This window comes from Mobula birostris, chromosome 11 (assembly GCF_030028105.1).
Source record: "Mobula birostris isolate sMobBir1 chromosome 11, sMobBir1.hap1, whole genome shotgun sequence".
Classification (NCBI taxonomy): Eukaryota; Metazoa; Chordata; class Chondrichthyes; order Myliobatiformes; family Myliobatidae; genus Mobula; species Mobula birostris.
Window position 1 is genome coordinate 32314785 of NC_092380.1, and position 24692 is coordinate 32339476.

The following is a 24692-nucleotide window of genomic DNA, read 5'->3' on the forward strand; positions in this document are numbered from 1 at the left end:
GGCCCAGATCCTTCACCAATCGTTATCGCCGATGCGTGAGTTGCTACGAAATGCCTTCGGTGTCAGCCGTTCCCATTGGTCCTCGTCTCCGACTGTTGTACATTACAGTTGTAAAATATTATGAATGACGTTCGTTCTGACTAATAGATGACCTCGTTCCGTTCCCGGAGGCAGGTTCACACTGAACCTATAGAGAAGGGAGCTGCTCGCACAGACCTTTTTCTTAACCAATAGACAGCGCGGAGTTCGCCGTTCGCTACCGTGAGGATGGGTTTGTTTAATTGGTTGGAAAGGGAAAGTCGGTGCGCGATAGGGGGAAACGGTTGCTAGGAGTGATGGGATACTAAGCCAATAGGGGTGAGGATGGTGAGCGTTACGACCAATAGGAATCGTTAGGGGCGGGAGGTACTCGGCTCCGGCGATGGCGGCGCTGGTGAGAAGATAGCAAGTTGTGGGAGGATGGGGAATGAAGAAGTGGGCAATAGCTCGGGGGGAGGAGTCAGAAACGGGAATGAGGGGAAAGTGGATGGCGAGGGTGGGAGAGGAGTGAGTGAGGGTGGGAGGATGTGAGGAGGGAGGGAGTGAGTAGTGAGGGAGGGTGGCAGGGTGTGAGAGGGAGGGAGTGAGTGAGAGGAGTGAGGGAGGGAGTGAGATGAGTGAGGGAGGGTGGCAGGGTGTGAGAGGGAGTGAGTGAGAGGAGTGAGGGAGGGAGTGAGAGGAGGGAAGGAGGGTGTGAGAGTGAGTGAGTGAGGGAGGGAGTGAGTGAGAGAGGCTGCAGAGGGGTAAATGAGGTGACAGAGGTATTTGTGGTTCGACTTACCCACTGATGATGTCCCTTCAGGAGGAGATCAGCAGCGAGGACGATGTGGTGGAGGTGGTGGAGATGGAGAGGCCTCGAGGACGGAGGGTGGAGGGCAGAGGGCGGAGGCGAGTATTGTATACACAGACTGTCACTGCCTGCACTGGCAAGGTAAACCCCACCTCTGACCACCAACCCTGACCCTACCCCACCCCAAACCCTCACCACTGACCTGTAACCCTCTCTCTGAAAAGGGAAGGAGGTTTGGAGGCGGGAGGAGGGAGGAGGAGGAGGGAGGAGATGTTTGTCCCACTGTAAGGTTGCTCCCCCAGGAGGAGGTGAGCAGCGGGAGCGAGGGAGACCTGATGGAGGTGATGGATGTGGAAGGACCTCGAGGACGGAGGGTGGTGGGGAGACGGTGGAGGCGAGATTTGGGCACACGGATCATCAACACCTGCACCGGCAAGGTAAACTCCACCTCTGACCCCAACCCTCCATCTCCGCTACCCAACCCCAAGCCCTCACTGCTGACCCCTGACTGCCCTTTTGAATAGGGAGGCGGGGGGGAAGGGAGATGTTTGGGATCTGTCGAGGTCCCTTCCCCAGGAGAAAGCGAGGGAGAGCTAGTGGAGGAGCCTTGAGGCCGGAGGGTGGATGGCAGAGGTGAGTGTTGCACACACAGACCTTCTACACCATCCCTATCTACACTGATGGCGTATCCTCTGACCCCTGTGGTTGCAGACCGCCCCCAGTCTCTGGGGGAAGGATGCAAGGGAGGGAGGCAGGCACGGAGGGGGAGAGGGACGGAGCGGTGAGTGGGTGCATGGTGAGGGTGGTATGGGGGGTGGGAGGAGTGTTTGGGATCCATCTTTCTCCATTGATGATGTGCTCCCCCCTTCCAGGAAGCGAGCAGTGAGAGCGAGGACGATGTGCTGGAGGTGACAGAGATGGAGGGGCCTCGAGGACGTAGAGTGGAGAGCAGTCGGCGGAGGCGAGTGTTGGACACACAGATTGTCACCACCGTCCCCGTCTACACTGGCAGGGTAACTCCTGACCCCATTTCTGATCCTCACCTCACCTCTGACCACCAACTCCACATCTGACATCCCCCTCTGCTCCTGTTCTGTCCCTCTCCCCCCTCATCCTCACACCACCTCCTCACCTGTCCCCTCTCTCCCCAGGTGAACAGAACTCTCCGACTGTACCAAGAGAACGCTGCAGAGGTGGACAAGCAGATCTGGAAGCAGTTGAATCTGTCAGGTGTGTGGGTTACCTCTGCCTTCCTCCGCGCTGCAATGCACCACCAACCCTACGGACCTGCTTCCTCAGGACGCTGAAGAAATTCGGCATGTCTCCGTTGACCCTCACTGAATTTTACTGATGCATCCTATCTTGATGTGTCCCCACTTGATATGGCAGCTGCCGAGAGTTGTGGACACAACTGAGCACGTCACAGAAACCAGCCTCCCCTCCATGGACCCTGTATTCACTGCCCATTGCCTCAGTAAAGCAGCCAGAATAATCAAAGATCCCACCCACCCCAGACATTCTCTCTTCTCCCCTCTGCTATCAGGGAGAAGGTAGAAAAGCCTGAAAGTATGTCCCGCCAGGCCCAAGGACAGCCTCTACCCCACTGCTACAAAGCTTTTGAATGTATGGTAGGATGGACTCTTATCTAAATGCCAAAGAGGAATAATGAGGTAGTCTTCATAGGTTTATTGATTGTCCAGGAATCTGATGGCAGAAGGGAATTTCCTCAACTGCTGAGTGTGGGTCTTCAAGCTGCTGTGCCTCCTCCCGATGGTAGTGATGAGACGAGGGCGTGTCCCGGATGGTGCTGTTACCTCTTCAGGCACTGCCTCTTAATGAATGTCCTCGATAATGGGAGGGTTGGACCTGTGATGGATCTGGCTGAGTTTACAACCATTTGCAGCCTCTTGTGAACCTGTCCATACCTGGCAATGATATTACTTGTCAGAATTCTCTCCACTGTAAATTTGTAGAAATTTGCTGGAGTCTTTGGTGACATATCAAATTTCCTCATACTCCTCATGAAGAAGAGCTGCTGGCACGTGATCGGGCCCTGCATAGGTCCTCCGGGACGTCGACATCCCGAGGAACTTCATCTGGTTACGATGGCGCTGATTTGCAGCCTGTCGAGATCCGGGCTCAATTGTTTTTAAAGTTCATAGGGGTAGTTTTGTGGACAGAGGTCAGGTTAGGGTTGAGGGACAGTGATATGGGAGAAATTAGAGATCAGATTAGGTTTTAGAGATAGGGATGTGGAGGAGTTAGAGGTCAGGCCTCCACTCAGCGCTTGAAGGCAACAAGGACAGGACGATGGGCATTGTGGACGTCAGGCTCTTCCAGGTCAGTGGGCCCTAGGACCCGATGTCCAGTGTTGATAGCGAAGACTGGAGCCCGAAGGTTGATTGGGAGTCTGGAAGCTGAAGACTGGAGTTGAGGACTGTCTGTGTGTGGGTAGGTGGGAGGAATGGGGCTGGTTTTGCTGCTGTTGTTTTGTCATGATCTGTATTCTGCTGAGTATTGTGGGCCTGCTCTGCTGGTGTCAGAAATTATTGAGATGCAGTGTGAAACAGGCCCTTCCAGCCCTTCAAGCTGTGCTGCCCAGAAAACCAACCCCCACTTTAACCCTGGCCTAATCGCAGGACGATTTACAATGACCAATTAACCGGTACAGCTTTGAATAGTGGGAGGAAACCAGAGCACGCAGAAGAAACACGTGATCATGGGGAGACAGGTAGATAGGGTCGTAAAGAGAGCTTTTGGTACATTGGCCTTTATTAATCAAAGTATTGAGTATAAGAGCTGGAATGTTATGATGAGGTTGTATAAGGCATTGGTGAGGCTGAATCTGGAGTATTGTGTTCAGTTTTGGTCACCAAATTACAGGAAGGATATTAATAAGGTTGAAAGAGTGCAGAGAAGGTTTACAAGGATGTTGCCGGGACTTGAGAAACTCAGTTACAGAGAAAGGTTGAATAGGTTAGGACTTTATTCCCTGGAGCGTAGAAGAATGAGGGGAGATTTGATAGAGGTATATAAAATTATGATGGGTATAGATAGAGTGAATGCAAGCAGGCTTTTTCCACTGAGGCAAGGGGAGAAAAAAACCAGAGGACATGGGTTAAGGGTGAGGGGGGAAAAGTTTAAAGGGAACATTAGCGGGGGCTTCTTCACACAGACAGTGGTGGGAGTATGGAATGAGCTGCCAGACAAGGTGGTAAATGCAGGTTCTTTTTTAACATTTAAGAATAAATTGGACAGATACATGGATGGGAGGTGTATGGAGGGATATGGTCCGTGTGCAGGTCAGTGGGATTAGGCAGAAAATAGTTCAGCACAGCCAAGAAGGGCCAAAAGGCCTGTCTCTGTGCTGTAGTTTTTCTGTGGTTTCTATGGGAGAACGTACAATCTCCGTACAGACAGCGATGAGAATTGAACTCGGGTCGCTAGTACTGTCAAGCGTTGTGCTAACCACTACACTACTGTGCCACTGCTGCCCTGTGTATGGCTGCCCCCAGCACATCCCTAAGTGGGCTGGGCTGGAAGTTAACATGAACAACGCATTTCAAAACGTGTGTTTTGATGCACATGTGATAAATAAATCTGAAGCTGTTCATCCTTTCCACTGTTAACTCCTCGATGACCGATGTGTGTTCTCTCAACTTTCTCTTCCTGGTCTATAATCAGTACCTTGTCTTACTGACTGAGTTTTTTTTAGTGTCTGACTGAGTGGAAGGGTGCAGTTGCAATATTACTCAGATCTCTGATTGAACTTGCTCCTATACACTTCCTTGTCACTGTTTCAGATTCTGCCAAAAAGGAATTGTGTCCTTGGTTGGCGTTTGACTCCAGAGTAGGGAAAGTCAAGCAGCGGGCGAAGACCGTTTATGATGCCACGTGGAAACTAGCCTCTCCTCCACAGAGTCTACACTTCTCACTGCCTCAGTAAAGCAGTTGACATCATCAAAGACCTCACCCACCCTGGACTGTCTCCCTTTCCCCCTCTCCCATCAGGCAGAAGTAACAAAAGCCTGAAAGCACACCCCACCAGGCTCAAGGACAGTTTTTACCCTACTGTTATCAGATGACTGAATGATGGACTGTTGAACTCACCACCTGCCTTGGAATGGGCTTGTATGTTATTGTCTCTCTGTAGCTGTAACACTTTTATTTTGCATTTGGTTATTGTTTTCCCTTCTTCTACCTTGATGTACAATTGCAATGATTTGATCTCTATGCAGTGTGAAAGACAAACTTTGCATTATCTCACTACATGTGAGATTAATAATCCTCTGTCCAGCTCAAAGACAGACAGTAGGGGGTGGGCATGGGGGCATGATGCAGGACAGATAGGGTGAGGGAACGGTGCTGATCCTGAGCCACTTTCTTTTGTTCCCTGGATACAGATTCGGACGAGGACCTGGAAAATGACCAAGGAACAAGGAAGCGGAGGCGAGTGTCTCCGGGGCATGATCAGACACTCCACACATTGGACTCGGAGTCCGAACAGGAGAACAGTCATTCTCTGTGAGTCTATCCACACTGTCCTATCACACGCTCCTGGAATCAGACACAGAGTGAATCTCCCTCCCCACTGTCCCATCACACCCTCCCGGGGTCAGACACAGAGTGAATCTCCCTCCACACTGTCCCATCACACCCTCCCGGGGTCGGACACAGAGTGAAGCTCCCTCCACACTGTCCCATCACACACTCCCGGGGTCAGACACAGAGTGAATCTCCCTCCACACCGTCCCATCACACCCCCCCCCCCCCCCCGCCCGGGGTCAGACACAGAGTGAATCTCCCTCCAAACCGTCCCATCACACACTCCCGGGGTCAGACACAGAGTGAATCTCCCTCCACACCATCCCATCACACCCCGCCCCCCAGGGTCAGACACAGAGTGAATCTCCCTCCACACCGTCCCATCACACCCCCCCCGGGGTCAGACACAGAGCGAATCCCCCTCCACACCATCCCATCACACCCCCCCCCCCCGGGGTCAGACACAGAGTGAATCTCCCTCCACACCGTCCCATCACACCCCCCCGGGGTCAGACACAGAGTGAAGCTCCCTCCACACTGTCCCATCACACACTCCCGGGGTCAGACACAGAGTGAATCTCCCTCCACACCGTCCCATCACACCCCCCCGGGGTCAGAAACAGAGCGAATCTCCCTCCACACCGTCCCATCACACCCCTCCGCGGTCAGACACAGAGTGAAGCTCCCTCCACACTGTCCCATCACACCCCCCCTGGGGTCAGACACAGAGTGAAGCTCCCTCCACACCGTCCCATCACACACTCCCGGGGTCAGTCGCAGAGTGTATCTCCCTCCACACTCTCCCATCACACACTCCCGGGGTCAGACACAGAGTGAATCTCCCTCCACACTGTCCCATCGCCAGCTCCTGGAATCAGACACAGAATGAAGCTCCCTCCACACTGTCCCATCACAGCCCCCCGGGGTCAGACACAGAGTGAATCTCCCTCAGCATCGTCCCGTCACACACTCCCGGGGTCAGACACGGAGAGGAGCTGTGCTGACTGAGCTAGGAGAAATCGAGGCAAAACTACTAGATAAAGTTCGTGGAATACTTTGGAGGTGGCTCTAAAAGTCTCTTGGACAACTGAGTGAGTGATGGCGTTGGTTTGGAAGCTCGGTGTGGAGTTTTACTGCCAGTTTGGACTGAGTTTGTTGGCGGCTGCTAACTGCGTAGCTCCCAGCTGCGGCCGCTAGCAATTCGCCAGGAAGCTGGTTCGCTCCAAAACCGGAGGCAAACGCTGTCATTCCCCCATTGACATCAGGGCAACGTTCCTCCTCCATTATTTTCCTGATTTTCGTCCGGTTTCGGAGCCGGAGCATCTGAAAGGACGTTTCGACCTCTCCCGGCCTGGGTCTCTGCAAGTCCGACGGAGCCTTTCCTGGCGCCGAGCTAGCGAGGAACTGTCGACTGCAAACTTTCCCGGCCAGTTATTCGACTCGCTCCAGGGCTTCTAACTGCCACCGCTGTAAGATTCTTGGACTGGAAAGAGCGCCAGCATGCCGGACCGGTGTCCAGGGAGTTGCGGGCCTTCGGGGAGTTACGCAAGGGCGGCTGCCTCTCCGGCCTCGGACAATGCCCTGTTTCGGTCGGTGAAGGTGGAACGTGGGGTGCAATGTATTTTGCGCCCTGGAATGACACTAGAAAAGTGTGCGGAGGCAATGGAGGACCTTGTGGGGAAAGGTGGTATTCTGGCCACCGAAAAGGAATTCGGAAAGGCGGTGTTCTATCTGGCGAATGAAGAGCTAGTGCACCGGGCCCTAAGCAGGGGAGTCACGGTAGACAACATCTTTTTACCGAAGGAGCTGGTGACGGCCCCGACACAATGTATCGTGCTGGGGCATGTTAAGCCTTTCATTCCAAATGAGGACTTGCTTCCCCCTCTGGCCCGTTTAGGGCAAGTAAGGTCGGAGATCACTGCCATCCGTCACAAATTTAAGAGACGCACCCTCCGCACCGTAATCTCTTTCCGGCGTCTGGTATTCATGCAGCTGGAAAGGGAGGACGATGTTGAGGGCCGGTTTACTGTCCGGCACGAGGGAGTGGATTATCAGGTGTACTGGAGCTCCGAGCGCCCACGGTGCCATGCGTGCAGGGAGGTGGGGCACTTTCAGAGGGACTGTCCTACCACCCGGAACCCGAGGGAGCCCACTTCGGGCACCAGTGCCCCAGCTACCTCTGCCCCTGATCCTACTCCTGCACGTGCACCTGCGCCTGCATCTGACCCTGCCCCCGCCCCTGATCCTGCCCCAGCCCCTCACCCTGCCCCTGCCCCTGTCCCTGTCCCTACTCCTACGGTTGGGTTGGTCCCTGCTCCTCTCTCTGTGGTTTAGGTGGGGGACGGGGTGGAGTCTGTGCGGAGTAAGAAGGCAAAGAAGAAATCCAAACACCCTAAGAAGTCGGCCTCTGAGGCCACAGAGCTCACGCCCACTTCGCCTGGAGCATGGGGCTCGGGGAGGTGCGCATGCAGACGGGGCGATGGAAACAGAAAGCGCCGCCCCATCGGTGAAGCCTGCACCTGTGTGCTCCTCCGGCGTGAAGAGGAGAAGGGAACGTTCCCGCAAGAGGGCAGGGGATGTAGATGCGAGGGAGTCCCAGGAAAGGGTGGGAATCCTGGAGGATGTTAGTTCCAAACCTGAGTCCCCAGATGTAGCCACCAGTCCTGGGGTAGATGGTGTGATTGTGCAAAAAGCTTGTGATAACCCTGTATGCACAAATGAGGCAGCCCTGGAGGCCTCCACCCAGGACCTACAAGTCAGCGCCTCTCTGGAGGCAAGTGTATCGAATAGTGTAAGAGGAGACGAGACAAAGCTCTCTCATTCTCAGCACCAGGCTGCTTGTGAATCCCTTGGACCAAAGGTGCCGGGTTCCCCTCTATACTTGCCCCCTGGGGAGGATGATATTCTATGCACGCCGACCCCAGCAATAAATGACTTGCAGGGAGTCCCTGGGGATTGTCCCTCCACTGTCGCAAATGTGGATGAGGCTGATGCGATGGTGGAGCGGGCAGGTAAGAGCGAGGTGCCCGCTGTGCGGTATGGGTCACAAGCGCAGCCACCTATTGGAACATGCGGGGAGGCCGATGGGGATTCTGTCTGCAGTGGCGGGTTGGAGGGGGACTCTTTCAATAGTGAAACAATGGACATCCTCACCCCTCCTGAGAAGTCCCCATTGATACCTGTAGAGGAAATTAAGCATTTCATTCTCACCTCTGAGGGTGCCAAGCACCGGCCTCAACTAGCCTCGCTTCGCTGGCCCAGCATGCCGAGGCTGGTGAGGTCCCTGCGAGTCATCCTCAGACGAAAGGGAAAGGGAAAGAGGAATGCGGTGTCGGGGAACGACAGACGGCAACTAAAATCTTTCCTAGATGACCTAGTAAGGGACATCAGAGGGAGAAGCAGCCTCGCTCCAACGGGGGATGGCGGGTCACAGGGTGTTGCTGGTACCGCTCGAGCCCGGAAGGCAAAAAGTATCCTTGCTTTCTTTCGGAACAGTGTGGTGGAGGGCGCCTCCGCTCTCACCGAAATGGGCACAGCTGCTGAGGCCTAGTGTGCTCCCGACATGAAGCTTACCATAGCTAGTCTCAATGTAAACGGCAGCAGGGGTCGTCTTCGCAGGCGTAACCATCTCTCAGCCCTCAGGGATGGGCGGTATACGGTGAGTTTCCTGCAGGAAATCCATACTATCCCTGGGGACGAGTCTGCTTGGCTCCTGGAGTGGCGGGGCGCGGTCTACATGAGCCACCTCAGCTCCATTTCTAGCGGGGTGGCGATCCGGTTGGCCCTGACCTTCCAGCCACTAATTGAAAGGGTCCAAGACGTTGTGCCTGGCCGTCTGCTCCACCTGGTTGTGCGCCTGGGTGGCGTACCATTGCGTTTTATCAATGTGTATGCTCCCAGGCGCGGTGTGATGCAGACGCGCCTATTCTGTCAGCTGTCCACCCTGCTGAGCTCCATCGATCCTGGGGATTGCGTCATCCTCGGGGGAGATTTCAACCGTACCCTCGAGGCGGAGGACCGCTCGGGCCTCCAACGCGACCCAGCATCAGCAAAAAGGTTAAAGGAGCTAGTCGGCTCCTTTGACTTGGTGGACAGCTGGCGGAATCTTCACCCCAACTCTAGCGCCTTCTCGAGAAGGTCTAGAGAAGGAGGTTCCAGTATAGACCGCATGTACATCTCTCGGGCCTACGTCTCCCACATGTCGGCATTCTCCATGCGGCCGGTGTCGTGCTCGGATCGTCACCTTGTGTGGATGGAATTTATTCTACTACACCCTCGGGTGGGATCCGGGTATTGGCATTTTAACAACCGGCTGCTGGAGGACAGCCGATTCCGGGATTCGTTCCGAGCGTTCTGGGTCTCCTGGAAGGAGAGGCAGAGAGAGTTCTGCTCCCTACGGCTATGGTGGGATGTGGGCAAAGCCCACATCCAGTTTTTATGTCGGGAGTACACTAGGGGGTCGACAAAGAGGCGGAGCTCTGAGGTTGAGCGGCTTGAGAGAGCGTTGCTTGACCTGGAGTCCCGCCTCGGTCCGACCGCTGGAGACCAGCTGTGGCAGGAATACTAGGAGAAGAAGGACGCACTAAGGATCCTGGAGCTTCAGCAGTCCCGAGGTGCGTACGTGAGGTCACGGATCCAAATGCTGCAGGATTTGGACTGTGGCTCACCCTTCTTCTACTCGTTGGAGAGGTGGCAGGGATTTCAAAAGCAGCTAGTGGAGCTGCTGGCTGCCAATGGCTCCTCCATCACGGACCCTGATGGAATTAACAACGAAGTCCGTTCATTCTATCGGTCCTTATTCTCGCCTGATCCGTCAAATGCGGAGGCATGTAGTGAGGTCTGGAAGGATTTGCCGAAGCTCAGCCCAGAGGACGCAGTGTGTCTGGACGCCCCCCTGACTCGGGAGGAGCTGTCCACTGCCCTTCGGCAACTCCGGAGGGGCAAGTCCCCTGGTTTGGATGGACTGAGTGTTGAGTTTTATCAGGCTTTTTGGGATGTCCTGGGGGATGATTACAGCCTTGTCCTAGGGGAGAGCCTAGCCACCGGAGAAATGCCCCTCTCATGGCGAAGAGCTGTTGTGGTCCTACTGCCCAAGAAGAGAGACCTCCGCCTGCTAAAGAACTGGCGGCCGGTCTCCCTCTTGTGCGCGGACTACAATATCTTCGCCCAGGTAATGGCCAACCGTCTGGGTTCGGTAATTGGACAGGTGGTCCATCCTGACCAATCTTACACAGTCCCGGGCCGCTCCATCCAGGACAATGTCCACCTAGTACGGGACCTGATCCACCTACTCCAGGAGACTGGGACCCCGGCAGCGTTTCTTTCTCTTGACCAGGAGAAGGCTTTTGACCGGGTGGACCACAGTTTCCTGGTGGGCCCCCTGCAGGCTTTTGGGCTCGGACCACACTTTGTGGCCCGAGTTTGGCTCCTGTGCTCTGCTGCAGAGTGCCTAGTTAAGATTAACGGATCATTGACAGGACCTATCCACTTCCGAAGAGGAGTGCGTCAAGGGTGCCCCATGTCCGGTCAACTGTATGCGATCTGTGTCGAGCCATTCCTCGGCCGCCTTCGGCGAAGGCTGACAGGTCTGGTTCTGCGCGAACCGGACATGGGGGTCGTCCTCTCGGCCTACGCCGATGACGTACTCCTCATGATGACAGACCTCTGTGACCTGCGGAGGATGCACGAGTGCCAAGATGTTTTCTCGGCGGCATCCTCCGCCAGGATCAACTGGGCGAAATGTTCCGGACTCTTAGTAGGCCAGTGGCAGGTGGACTCCCTGCCGGAGGAGATGAGAGCTTTTGAGTGGAGCACCAGACGCCTTCTCTATCTGGGAGTCTACCTGAGTCCTTCGCGGGAGACCTGGCTGGCGAACTGCCAGAACCTGGAGACAAAGGTCATGGCCCGGCTAGGGTGCTGGTCAGGCCTTCTCAGGGTGCTTTCCTATGGAGGCAGGGTGGTGGTCATAAACCAGCTGGTGGCCTCCATGTTGTGGTACCGGATGGTCACCTTGGCCCCCGCCTGTCCCTTTTGTCGCGAGAATGCAGAGGAAGCTAGTGGACTTCTTCTGGGAAACAGGAAACACTGGGTCTCTGCAGCGGTTCTGAGTCTCCCAGTGGGAGAGGGCGGACAGTCGCTGGTGTGTGTACGCACACGACTGGCGTCTCTCTGCCTCAGGACTCTGCAGAGATTCCTGTACGCCGAGCACCCTCCCAGGTGGCATGTGTTGGCGATTTTCTTTCTCCGGAGGGGCTGCTGTCTTCACGAAGATATGCAGCTACCACCGGCGGGCGTCAGCCGTGCTGCTTTGCAGAGGCTGCCCGGCTTCTATCAGGACCTACTGAGAGTCTGGAACATGGTTGCCTCAGGCCGGGAATCCCCTCCTCTGGCAGAGGGCGGGGTCCTGGCTGACCCTTGCCCTGCCTCAACGGATGTCAGTGCGGCTCAGGTGTGTGGAACGACTCGGGCTGAGCTGCTCATCGGGCCCAGGCCCCGCAGCCTTACCCGAGAGACGAATCCACACAACTTGAGCCATCTTTCATCGACACCCACAATCCCATTCAGGGATGCAGGCAGGAGGTACCTTTATGGGCTGCTGCTCCACACCCTCCACTTCCTAGCATTTGTCCACCGTCCCGACACGCCATGGCGGTCGGTCTTTCCACCTGGAGGTGAGGGGGGTCCCCAGTGGAAGTCCCTCTACAAGGGAGTCCTTCCCATGCATCTTGGGGATCTCGGCTGGAGGGTGCTGCATAAAGCGGTGCCCTGCAATAAGTTCTTTAGTCTGTACACGGATCTCCCAGCCGCGTGTCACTTCTGTGGGCTGGAGGAGACTGTGTACCATATGTACGTGGAGTGTGTGAGGTTGCAGCCCATTTTCGCATATTTGCGTGGGCTGCTTCTCGCCTTCCGCTTGCATTTCAGTCCCACCCTATTCATATATGGTCATCCAGTAAGGAGGGGGGCACAGAGGGATGAGGATGTCCTTGTCAACTTGCTCCTGGGGCTGGCGAAAATTGCCATCCGTGGCTCCTGGAAAAGGGTGGCAGGAGGTTCTCCCCGGGCGGACTGCCTGGCTATGTTTAGAGAGTATGTTCGTGCCCGGGTGAACATTGAAAAGGAATACGCACAGTCCACGGCGACCGTAGAGATGTTCCGCGACCATTGGGCTCCGCAGGGTGTAAATGCAATCATTGATGAGGATGGAAATATATTGGTTTAACATGTATTGGGTCTGTTTGTAGTGTAGTAAATGTGTTAGTCACCGGTTTTGTACATATTGTATAGCACCGACATTTATAATAAAGAATTTGTTAAAAAAAAAAGGGTCTGCCACAGAGTGAAGCTCCCTCCATGCCGTCCCATCACACACTCCCGGGGTCAGACACAGAGTGAATCTCCCTCCACACGCTCCCGGGGTCAGACACAGAGTGAAGCTCCCTCCACATCTGACTTAGTGGCTGTTTTCCTCTGAAGGTGCTTTTTGGAGTTTTTCTGCCAATTGGGACTGCGGTTGTTGGTGACTGCTGATTATGTAACTTCTCACTGTGGTCTCTGGCAACTCACCAGAAAAGCCATTTTGCTCTGAGAGCAAGGAGTGAAACAGCGTTGTTCTCCTGTAAACATCAGGATAACATCCTTTTTTTCTTATGTCATCATTCCAGATCCAGGCCCCAGAATGTTATCCGGAAGCCACAGTCCACTGGTCCAACCTCCACCTGGGCTCCCCCAGTGGAAGTCTCTTTACAAGGGAGTTCTTCCCATGCACCTTGGGGTCCTGGGGTGGAGGCTGCTGCATTGTGGCCTGTAATAAGTTTCTAAGTTTGCACGCGGATGTCCCAGCCGCATGTTGCTTCTGCGGGTGAGGAGACCGTGTTTCACATGTACATGGAGTGAGTAAGGCTGCAGCCCCTTATCGCTTATCTGTGTGAGGGCTGCTTCTTGCCTTCTGGTTGCATTTTAGCCCCGCCCTATCTGTATGTAGTCATTTAGTTGGGGTGGTGGGGAAAGGACGGATGAGGATGTCCTTGAGAACTGGCTCCGGTGACCAGCTAAAACAGCTACCTGTGGGTCCTGCCAGCGCGTATCAGAGGTATCTGCCCGGGCAGACTGCCTGGCAATGTTTAGGTGACATGTCCGTACCCAGGTGACCATTAAGAGGGAACACACGCTGTCCATGGCAACCACAGAGGTGTTCCGGGACCATTGGGCTCTGCGGAGAATTAATGCCATCGTTGATAGAGATAGGAATATTTCAGTTTAATATAGTTTGTCAGGTAATTTTGTTGGCCACTGGTTTGTATGTATTTGTGGTACTGAATTTGTAATAAAGATATTTTAAAAATGGGGTCAGACACCAAATGAACCTTCCTCCACACCATTCGTGGTCAGACTTTCTCATGGTCGGACACCAAGTGAAGCTCCCTCCATACTGTCCCATCATGTGTCTCAAGGTCAGACACAGAGTGAATCTCCCTCCACACTGTCCCATCACACACTCCCGGGGTCAGACACAGAGTGAAGCTCCCTCCACACCGTCCCATCACACACTCCCGGGGTCAGACACAGAGTGAAGCTCCCTCCGCACCGTCCCATCACACACTCCCGGGGTCAGACACAGTGAAGCTCCCTCCACACCGTCCCATCACACACTCCCGGGGTCAGACACAGAGTGAAGCTCCCTCCACACCGTCCCATCACACACTCCCGGGGTCAGACACAGAGTGAAGCTCCCTCCGCACCGTCCCATCACACACTCCCGGGGTCAGACACAGTGAAGCTCCCTCCACACCGTCCCATCACACACTCCCGGGGTCAGACACAGAATGAAGCTCCCGCCACACCGTCCCATCACACACTCCCGGGGTCAGACACAGAGTGAATCTCCCTCCACACTGTCCCATCACACACTCCCGGGGTCAGACACAGAGTGAAGCTCCCTCCACACCGTCCCATCACACACTCCCGGGGTCAGACACAGTGAAGCTCCCTCCACACTGTCCCATCACACACTCCCGGGGTCAGACACAGAGTGAAGCTCCCTCCACACCGTCCCATCACACACTCCCGGGGTCAGACACAGAATGAAGCTCCCGCCACACCGTCCCATCACACACTCCCGGGGTCAGACACAGAGTGAAGCTCCCTCCACACCGTCCCATCACACACTCCCGGGGTCAGACACAGAGTGAAGCTCCCTCCGCACCGTCCCATCACACACTCCCGGGGTCAGACACAGTGAAGCTCCCTCCACACCGTCCCATCACACACTCCCGGGGTCAGACACAGTGAAGCTCCCTCCACACCGTCCCATCACACACTCCCGGTGCAGATTCACTGAGAGTTTTGTCTCCACAGGTTGCTGAGCCCAGGAAGTCGGTCTCCCTCTCCCCCCATCACACCCTCGCTCACCACTCGACGGAAAGGGCGTGCATTCAGTGCAATCAGGTAGTAACTCCTTCAACATGTCTGACCCATCCGCCCCTTTTTCTCCCCTCCCCATTCCCCTCCACCTTTGTCTCCCCTTCTGACCACACCTTCCACCCAACCCCTTTCTCCCCTTCTCCCCCTCCTTCCCCCACTGCATGCCCCATCCTACCTCCACTGAAAATGTTTGTTGTTGATACTGGCTATTCTCCCTCCCCCCCGTCCTGTACAGAGAGATGAACCGGAGATTACGGGACCTGGACGATTTCCGAGGGGTGGCAGAGGGGGAGGGGGAGGATGTTCTGCTGCTGGAACCTCACTCTCCTCCCCCACTGAGTCCCCGTTTGCTCACCCTCAAGCTTCGCTGTCAAGGTCTCGTCCACAGGATTCCCATCCGGGTGGTGAGTGATGCCCTGTTACGCTCGAACCCTGACCTCTTACAATGGCTCCTCTTTAGTCCTGAGCCCTGACCTCATACAGTGTCCCTTAATCCCTTCTTGCTGACCCCCATCTGACGGCCCCCTGCCCTGCTGCCTGATGGCCCCCATACCCCCCGCCTGACTGCCCCTTGCCCCATCCCCCCCCGCCTGACTGCCCACTGCCCCATTCCCCCCACCTGACTGCCCTGTGCCCTCCCCCACCAGCCTGGCTGACTCCGCACCCCACCCCCCTCATCCCTCCAATTTGTCCTTTTCTATTCTCCCAATGTCTTTTCCTCCCCCACCCACAGTCGGACCCTTTCCGGAAGGCAGTACAGATGCTGGCCCGCCAGCTGCATATGGACCCTGGCCACCTTCTGTTGCTTCAGAACGACCTGGAGCTTCCCCTCGAACAGACCCCCGAGTCCCGTAACCTCAGTGTGGCTGACATTCTGGGTAAGCACTCATCCGAGAGGGAGGGGATGACTCCAGTGGGGAGAGGCTTGGTGGAAGGAGGTGTTATAGAGATGGCGAAGGGTGTAGGGGAGATGGGGGCTTCTGAGCAGTGAGGAGTTATGGAGATGGGAGGGGTGTAGGTGATGGAGGGTTCAACGAAATGGGGAGCGGTGTAAGAGCGAGATGGGTCAAGGAGACGGGGTGGGGTGTAGGGGAGGGATGGGTCAGGGAGACGGGGTGGGGTGCGGGAGAGGGGCGGGTCGAGGAGGCGGGGTGGGGTGCGGGGGAGGGAGGGGTCAAGGAGACGGAGTGGGGTGCGGGGGAGGGAGGGGTCAAGGGGACAGAGTGGAGTGCAGGGGAGGGAGGGGCAAGGAGACGGGGTGGAATGCAGGGGAGGGAGGGGTCAAGGGGACAGAGTGGAGTGCAGGGGAGGGAGGGGCAAGGAGACGGGGTGGGATGCGGGGGAGGGAGGGGTCAAGGAGATGGGGTGAGGTGCGGGGGAGGGACAGGTCAAGGAGACGGGGTGGTTATTCTCTGGCAAAGATGTGATTGGTAGGTGGGAAACCTTCAAAGGGGAAATTTTGAGAGTGCAGAGTTTGTATGTTCCTGTCAGGATTAAAGGCAAATTGAATAGGAATAAGGAACCTTGGTTCTCAAGGGATATTGCAACTCTGATAAAGAAGAAGAGGGAGTTGTATGAAATGTATAGGAAACGGGGTAAGTCAGGTGCTTGAGGAGTACAAGAAGTGCAAGAAAATACTTAAGAAAGAAATCAGGAGGGCTAAAAGAAGACATGAGGTTGCCTTGGCAGTCAAAGTGAAGGATAATCCAAAGAGCTTTTACAAGTATATTAAGAGCAAAAGGATTGTAAGGGATAAAATTGGTCCTCTTGAAGATCAGAGTGGTCGGCTTTGTGTGGAACCAAAGGAAATGGGGGAGATCTTAAATAGGTTTTTTGCGTCTGTATTTACTAAGGAAGCTGGCATGAAATCTATGGAATTGAGGGGATCAAGTAGTGAGACCATGGAAACCGTACAGATTGAAAAGGAGGAGGTGCTTGCTGTCTTGAGGAAAATTAAAGTGGATAAATCCCCGGGACCTGACAGGGTGTTCCCTCGGACCTTGAAGGAGACTAGTGTTGAAATTGTGGGGGCCCTGGCAGAAATATTTAAAATGTCGCTGTCTACGGGTGAAGTGCCGGAGGATTGGAGAGTGGCTCATGTTGTTCCGTTGTTTAAAAAAGGATCGAAAAGTAATCCGGGAAATTATAGGCCGGTGAGTTTAATGTCAGTAGTAGGTAAGTTATTGGAGGGAGTACTAAGAGACAGAATCTACAAGCATTTGGATAGACAGGGGCTTATTAGGGAGAGTCAACATGGCTTTGTGCGTGGTAGGTCATGTTTGACCAATCTGTTGGAGTTTTTCGAGGAGGTTACCAGGAAAGTGGATGAAGGGAAGGCAGTGGATATTGTCTACATGGATTTCAGTAAGGCCTTTGACAAGGTTCCGCATGGGAGATTAGTTAGGAAAATTCAGTCGCTAGGTATACATGGAGAGGTGGTAAATTGGATTAGACATTGGCTCGATGAAAGAAGCCAGAGAGTAGTGGTAGAGAATTGCTTCTCTGAGTGGAGGCCTGTGACTAGTGGTGTGCCACAGGGATCAGTGCTGGGTCCATTGTTATTTGTCATCTATATCAATGATCTGGATGATAATGTGGTAAATTGGATCAGCAAGTTTGCTGATGATACAAAGATTGGAGGTGTAGTAGACAGTGAGGAAGGTTTTCAGAGCCTGCAGAGGGACTTGGACCAGCTGGAAAAATGGGCTGAAAAATGGCAGATGGAGTTTAATACTGACAAGTGTGAGGTATTGCACGTTGGAAGGACAAACCAAGGTAGAACATACAGGGTTAATGGTAAGGCACTGAGGAGTGAAGTGGAACAGAGGGATCTGGGAATACAGATACAAAATTCCCTAAAAGTGTTGTCACAGGTAGATAGGGTCGTAAAGAGAGCTTTTGGTACATTGGCCTTTATTAATCAAAGTATTGAGTATAAGAGCTGGAATGTTATGGTGAGGTTGTATAAGGCATTGGTGAGGCCGAATCTGGAGTATTGTGTTCAGTTTTGGTCACCAAATTACAGGAAGGATATAAATAAGGTTGAAAGAGTGCAGAGAAGGTTTACAAGGATGTTGCCAGGACTTGAGAAACTCAGTTACAGAGAAAGCTTGAATAGGTTAGGACTTTATTCCCTGGAGCGTAGAAGAATGAGGGGAGATTTGATAGAGGTATATAAAATTATGATGGGTATAGATAGAGTGAATGCAAGCAGGCTTTTTCCACTGAGGCAAGGGGAGAAAAAAAACCAGAGGACATAGGTTAAGGGTGAGGGGGGGGAAAGTTTAAAGGGAACATTAGTGGGTGCTTCTTCACACAGAGAGTGGTGGGAGTATGGAATGAGCTGCCAGACGAGGTGGTAAATGCGGGTTCGTTTTTAACATTTAAGAATAAATTGGACAGATACATGGGTGGGAGGTGTATGGAGGGATATGGTCCGTGTGCAGGTCAGTGGGACTAGGCAGAAAATGGTTCAGCACAGCCAAGAAGGGCCAAAGGGCCTGTTTCTGTGCTGTAGTTTCTATGGTTCTATGGGTGCAGGGGAGGGAGGGGTCACTGTGACGGATAGGGTGTCATGCGGTTGGGGAGGGGGTCAAGGAGACAGGTTGGGGTGTAGGGGAGGGACGGGGTGGGGCGTAGGGGAGGGACAGGTCACGGTGATGGGGTGGTGTGTAGGGGAGGGACGGGTCATGGTGATGGGGTGGTGTGTAGGGGAGGGACAGGTCACGGTGATGGGGTGGTGTGTAGGGGAGGGACAGGTCACGGTGATGGGGTGGTGTGTAGGGGAGGGACGGGTCATGGTGACGGGGTGGGGTGTAGGGGAGGGACGGGTCAAGGAGACAGGGTGGGGTGTGGGGGAGGGACGGGTCATGGTGATGGGATGGGGTGTAGGGGAGGGACGGGTCGAGACGGGGTGGGGTGCGGGGGAGGGACGGGTCAAGGAGACGGGGTGGGGTGCGGGGGAGGGACGGGTCAAGGAGACGGGGTGGGGTGCGGGGGAGGGACGGGTCAAGGAGACGGGGTGGGGTGTAGGGGAGGGAGGTGTCACGGTGACAGGTAGGGTGTCATGGGGTTGGGGAGGGTGTCAAGGAGGCAGGGAGGGGTATGGGGAGGGAGGGTTTGACAGAGACAGAGAGCTGTAGAGGAAGGAGGAGTTACAGACCAGGTCCCTGCCTCTCTAATGTTTCCACTTCCTTCTACGTTCCCAGACTGTCATGTTATGTCTGAGACTCCCAGCTATGGGGCAGAGAATCACACGGACACAATCCAGCTGCAGGTCCGAGGGCAAGAGAAGGATTCCCTGCAAGCCATCACTATTGGGAAGGTTAGTGTTTAAGAGCTGGGAGTTTGGTATTGAACTGATGCTCTCATCACATATCCTGGACTGTAGCCCCCTCCCATGATAATATAAACCCCTGAACCTTCCCTCGATTCGATCCCAGCCTGGAACTCCTTCCTGGGGATCTATTATTCCATATATAAACCTCCTGAACCCCTGTATTGGACCCCAGCCTATTACCCATTCGTATGGTTCTGTTATTATATACGTAAACCCTGGAAACGCTGAATTAAATGTCAGTCTGAGCTGCCCAGATCCCTTGCACTGTCGATTGGAGAGATTTGCCCACTCCTTCACTCATTCTTTTTCTGTGTTCCGCCTCCCTCCCTTCCTTCCTTCTTCCATCTCTCCCTGCAGGGGGAGGTGCTGCGGAGCCTGATGACAGTGTACAAGGAGAGGATGGGTCTCCAGCGATGCCGCGTCTGTTTCCTGTTCGATGGCGCTGAGCTCTCTGAGAATAGCACCCCCCGCGACCTTGACATGGAACCTGATGACGTCATTGATGCCCGAGTAGCTGAGTCCCACTGCCTTTGAGGTTTATCTTACTCCCCCCTACCCTCTGCAGGACCTGGATGGTGAAGATAGAGCCTTCTGCTTCCTACAGTCAAACAACTGCACCATCTGCATACCCGGGTCGGGGTCATCAGCTTTTGTTCCTCTGGATCTAGTGCAGAAGTGAGCCTCATCTCTGAATACACTGTAGACACCAGCTTATACTCACTCTGGATCCAGTATAAGCATGGTGGTATCTCCCTCTGAATCCAGCACAACTCCGGCTACATCTACCTCTGGATCCAGTGCAGACTGCAACTTTATCTCCATCTTGATCCAGTGCAAGCCAATGCTGTCTCCCCCTGGACCCCATTCACCCCAGGATGATTATCTGAATCCATCAACCCAGCATACTTACCCCTGTATCCAGCCAGGATCTGGTGCCTCACTGCCATGTCAAGGGCTACTCTGAAACCTGTGTGTACCACTGATGTCTCTCCGCCATCCCCATGGATCCATTGGGATCTGGCACCATTTTTCCAGAGCATCTGGATCCAATTTGAGGCCACAGTGTGATCTCAGCATAATATTTCATCTGGTGTCTGATCCAGTGTTAAAATCCAGGGCTGTTTATCAATTCATTGTGTCCTTTGGGTGTAGTGTGTCACAGTATATCTCTCCAGGTGCTTCTCTGGGAACACAGTTCCCCAGCGCTTCCTTTGGATCTGGTGTTGATTTCCAGTGCCATGTTCCTGCTGTCTCCCCTGGACCCAGTGGATGCAGCAGTTTTATCCCAGGGTTCATGTGTATCTGCCGTGGGTCCTAATGCTTTTTCGCTCTGGATTCAGTAGTATTCCCAGTGCAGTGTTCCAGGGTCTCTGGGTCCTTTGTTAGAACATGCCCTATTTCCCTGAGTGTTCTCTGAATTCAGTGAAAGTGACAGTGTCATAATCTTGATACCTCCTGGATCCACTTCAGGTGCCTGTGTCTTCTCTGGATCCAGTGTGGCTCTCAGGTGATTTTTTAAAAAGACCAATGCCACCTCTAGTGTTATTCTGGAACCACTGCACTCCATCGTTGGTTCCCTCTGGATACAGTGCCTGTAAGTGCAGTCACCCCTGGATCCAGTGCATGTGGTAGCATCACCTCCCTCAGAATCTGGATCCAGTGCTGGTTTGGATTTTCTGCTCCCTCTGGATCCACTGCCAGCAAACGCTGTCTGTGTCTGGATCCACTGCTCTTCTGAGGCCCAACGCAAACTCGGGGCAGTCCGCAGCTGTCCTTCCTCGGATCAGCCTTTCAAACTCTTGGCGACCATTGGTGCACTGATAGATTTTCACAATATCTGCCTTCTCTCTCTCTCTCTCTCTCTCTCTCTCTCCCCCCCCCCCCCCCCCACACACACACACACACACACAGCTTACAACCAGCCACACTGGGATGTGGGAGGAAACTATGGTTTACAGAAGTTACCGCATGATTCATTGATAAATAAATAAATTTTGCAAAAAGAGAACAAAGTGGTGAGGCAGTGTTCATGGGTTCAATGTCCGTTCAGAAATTGGATGGCAGGCGGAAGCTGTTCCTGAATCACTCAGGCTCCTGTACCTCCTTCCTGATGGTAGCAATGAGAAGGGGGCACGTCCTGCGTGATGGGTTCCTCAGTGACAGATGCTGCCTGGTGTGAGGCCTCGCCTTTGAATATGTTCTCGATGCTGGGGAGGCTGATGCCTATGTTGGAGCTGGCTGAGTTTACATCTTGGACTGCTGACGCCTCTTCCAGCTGGGTGGTGACAAAGTTGTCATGGGAGTGAGTACCTGTGCTCTTTCTCTGCTGTTACTGTGGAGGGTGCGAGAGATCCCGTAGGAAAATGGGAGCCTCCCCTGGGCTAGAGCCAACCTCCTCATCCCTCGTCACCTCACATCCCCCTCCCTCGTCACTTTGAAACACCCTTCCCTCCTCTGAATCCTCCCTCCTCCTTGGAATCATCTTTTCACCTCGCCCCTCTCCTTCCCGCCCCCCGAGCCCCCAGAATCTTCCTTCGGCTATGCAACCAGCGTAAGGCTTCCTCGATGTGTCTGTCCACTCCCTCACCTATGTTGAAAGAAGGAGAGATTATGGAACAGCACAGATGTTTGGGCCACAATTTTGTGCCAAACTAATGAAACTTGTAACTAAACGAACCCTTCTACCTGCACAATGTCTATACTCCTCCATTCCCTGCACATCCATGTGCCTATCTAAGAGCTTCTTAAACACCTATGTCGTATCTGCCTCCACCACCATCCCCTGTGTTTTAAAGAAAACTTGTCTGGCACATCTTTGAACTTTCCCCACCTTGCCTTAAATGCAACCCTTTTTCTCCTGCGGGAGACAGATACCACCTGTCTACTCTGTCTCATTATCTAATGAACCTCAATCAGGTCTGCCCTCAACCTCCACGTCTCCAGAGAAACCTACACAAGTTTGTCCAACCTCTCCTTATGTTTCATGCCCTCTAATTCAGGCAGCATCCTTGTGAACCTCTTCAGCACCCTCTCCAAAGCCCCCACATCCTTCCTGTAACCAGGCGACCGGAACTGATGTAGCCTGACCAGAGTTTTAGAAAGCTGATGTAGCCTGATCAGAGTTTTATAAAGCTGATGTAGCCTGACCAGAGTTTTATAAAGCTGCAACAAACTTCCTGACTCCTGAACTCAGCGCCTTAACAAGCATGCTATTTGCCTGCTTTATACACCCCATCATTGAAATGTTCCCACAACCAATGGATTCACTTTCAAGGACTTTTCATCATGTTCTCAATATTTATTGCACAGTTTGTTGTCTTCTGCACTCTTATTGAACACTAGTTGGGCGGTCTTTCATTGATTCTGTTACAGTTATGATTCCATCTATTTAATGAGTGTACACAGGAAAATGAATCTCAGGGTTTTATATGCTGACATATATGTACTTTGATAATAAATTTACTTTGAACTTTACCTCCCTATCATCTTCGTCCCTTATACCGTTGGGAGCACAGGAGTGTTATGCTTTACAGAATTAGCAGCCAGGGTTCAGTTCCTGATGCTGTCTGGAAGGAGTCTGTACATTCTTCCTGCAAACGCGTGGGTTACCTCTGGGCACTCTGGTTTCCTCCCACGTTCCAAAGATGTATGGGTTAGTAAGAGTTAGTAGGTTGTGTTGGCACCTGAAGCATGGCGACACTTGTGGGCTGCCCCCAGCACATCTGGGAGTGGGCTGATCATTGTCACAAATGATACACTTGCCTGTGTATGTTTGGATGTACGCTACTACTACTACGTCGACTCAGGCCTAGGGGGCCAGCGTCAGGCATGATGACGGACTCTCCACTTCCTCTCCCTCATCAGTGTGTTCAGTTCATCTACATTAGCCGCACCGCTGTCTTCTAGAAGCGTGTTGACCATAGTCTTGGGAGGGCGCCCAGGGTTCATCCTCCCATGCTTGGGCTCCCATATGATAACTAGGCTGGCAGGTAGCTCGGGGTGGCGTAGACAGTGCCCCGCTACAGTCTTCTGGCCTTGATTTTAGTGGTGAGCATTGGTAGGTCGTTATAGAGCTCGATGTTCGTCATGTGATTTTGCAGATGACATAGTCCTGCTCTCTGACCAGATGGAGGAAGCACAGCAGCTACTGACAAAAGTGGAAATTGAGTGCAATAAAGTTGGACTTCACCTAAATGCTAAAAAGACAGAGTACTTGAACGTCGAGCTCTCGGATGTACAGGTGACAAATTAATCTTATTCCATCTAATCCGTGCGGCCACTTTCAGGGAGCTGGGGACTTGGATCCCAAACTCCTTCTGTACATCAGTACTGTTCAAGGTGTTGCCATTAGCTGTGTGCTGCCCATTCACTGTTGACCTGTCAAAGTACAACAACTCCCCCCTCCCCCCCAGCTTGCCGGGATTAAACTCCATCCCCATTTCTTTGTCGGTATCTGCAACTGATCAGTATCCCACTGCAGCCTTTGGCTCTCTTCTGCACCGTCCAGAACACCACCAATCTCTTTACTGTCTATGAACTCACTACCCAACTCATCTTCATTCAGTTTGGGAACACACACACACACCCGCCCCCACAGGGACGTACAGTTGGAAGAAAAAGGTTGTGAACCCTTTGCAATCACCTGGTTTTCTGCATTAATTATTCATAAAATGTGGTCTGATTTTCATCTATGTCACAATAACAGACAAGCAATCTGCCTAATCTAATAATACAGACATTTGTACTTTTCATGTCTTTATTAAACACATTGTTTAATCATTCACAGTCCAGGATGGAAACAGTATGTGAACCCTTGTACTTAATAGCTGGTAGAACCTCCTTTATCAGCAATAACCTCCACCAAATGTTTCCTGTAACTGCTGATCAGACTTGCACAACAGCGAGGAGGAATTTTAGACCATTCCTCCATACAAAACTGTGTCAGTTCATCAGTATCTCTGGGATACCTTTGTGAACAGCCCTCTTCAGGCCATGCCACAGCATCTCGATTGGGGTAAGGTCTGGACTCTGACTAGGCCATTCCAAAACATGAATTTTCTTTTTATTAAACCATTCTGTCATTGATTTATGCTTGTGTTTCAGATCATTGTCTTGTTGCATCATCCAACTTCTATTAAGCTTCAGGTGACAGACCACTACCTTGACGTTCTCCTGTAAAATGTCTTGATAAAGTTTTGAACTCATTGTTCCCTCAACAATCACAAGCTGTCCAGGCTCAGAGGCAGTAAAGCAGCCCCAAACCAGGATACTGCTACTGCCATGCTTCACAGCTGGGATGAGGTTTTGTTGTTGGTGTGCTGTGCCCTTTTCCCTTCAAACATACCAGTGTGCATTTCTATCAAAAAGTTCAACTTTTGTCTCATCTGACCACCGAACGTTGTCCCAGAAGCACTGTGGAGCATCCGGGTGATCTTTTGCAGCAATGTTTTTTGTTTGGAGAGCAGTGGTTTCCTTTGTGGTGGACACATCAACAGAGACTTTAACAAGTTCAGAGGATTCTGCAGGTGTTTTGCTGTTATCCTTGGGTTCTTTTTC

General features: G+C 53.1%; 1 protein-coding gene across 1 annotated transcript; it reads left to right on the top strand.

The window, feature by feature from the left end:
- The first annotated feature begins 811 nt into the window (after positions 1–811).
- LOC140204996 (NFATC2-interacting protein-like) lies at positions 812–22626 on the top strand. Its single transcript, XM_072272043.1, has 10 exons — positions 812–970; positions 1132–1266; positions 1702–1842; positions 1981–2059; positions 5233–5353; positions 14732–14821; positions 15033–15201; positions 15531–15675; positions 19006–19121; positions 19494–22626. Exons 1-10 carry the CDS (start codon positions 827–829, stop codon positions 19668–19670), a joined length of 1317 nt encoding a protein of 438 aa, XP_072128144.1. The 5' UTR covers positions 812–826; the 3' UTR covers positions 19671–22626.
- Positions 22627–24692: the final 2066 nt, after the last annotated feature.

Bases quoted from the DNA above. Each gene is read 5' to 3' on its own strand.
- LOC140204996 (XM_072272043.1), top strand. From the start codon at position 827: ATGATGTCCCTTCAGGAGGAGATCAGCAGCGAGGACGATGTGGTGGAG. The intron at 15,202-15,530 runs GTGAGTGATGCC...CCCCACCCACAG, and splicing joins ACAGGATTCCCATCCGGGTG to TCGGACCCTTTCCGGAAGGC. The intron at 19,122-19,493 runs GTTAGTGTTTAA...CTCTCCCTGCAG, and splicing joins AAGCCATCACTATTGGGAAG to GGGGAGGTGCTGCGGAGCCT.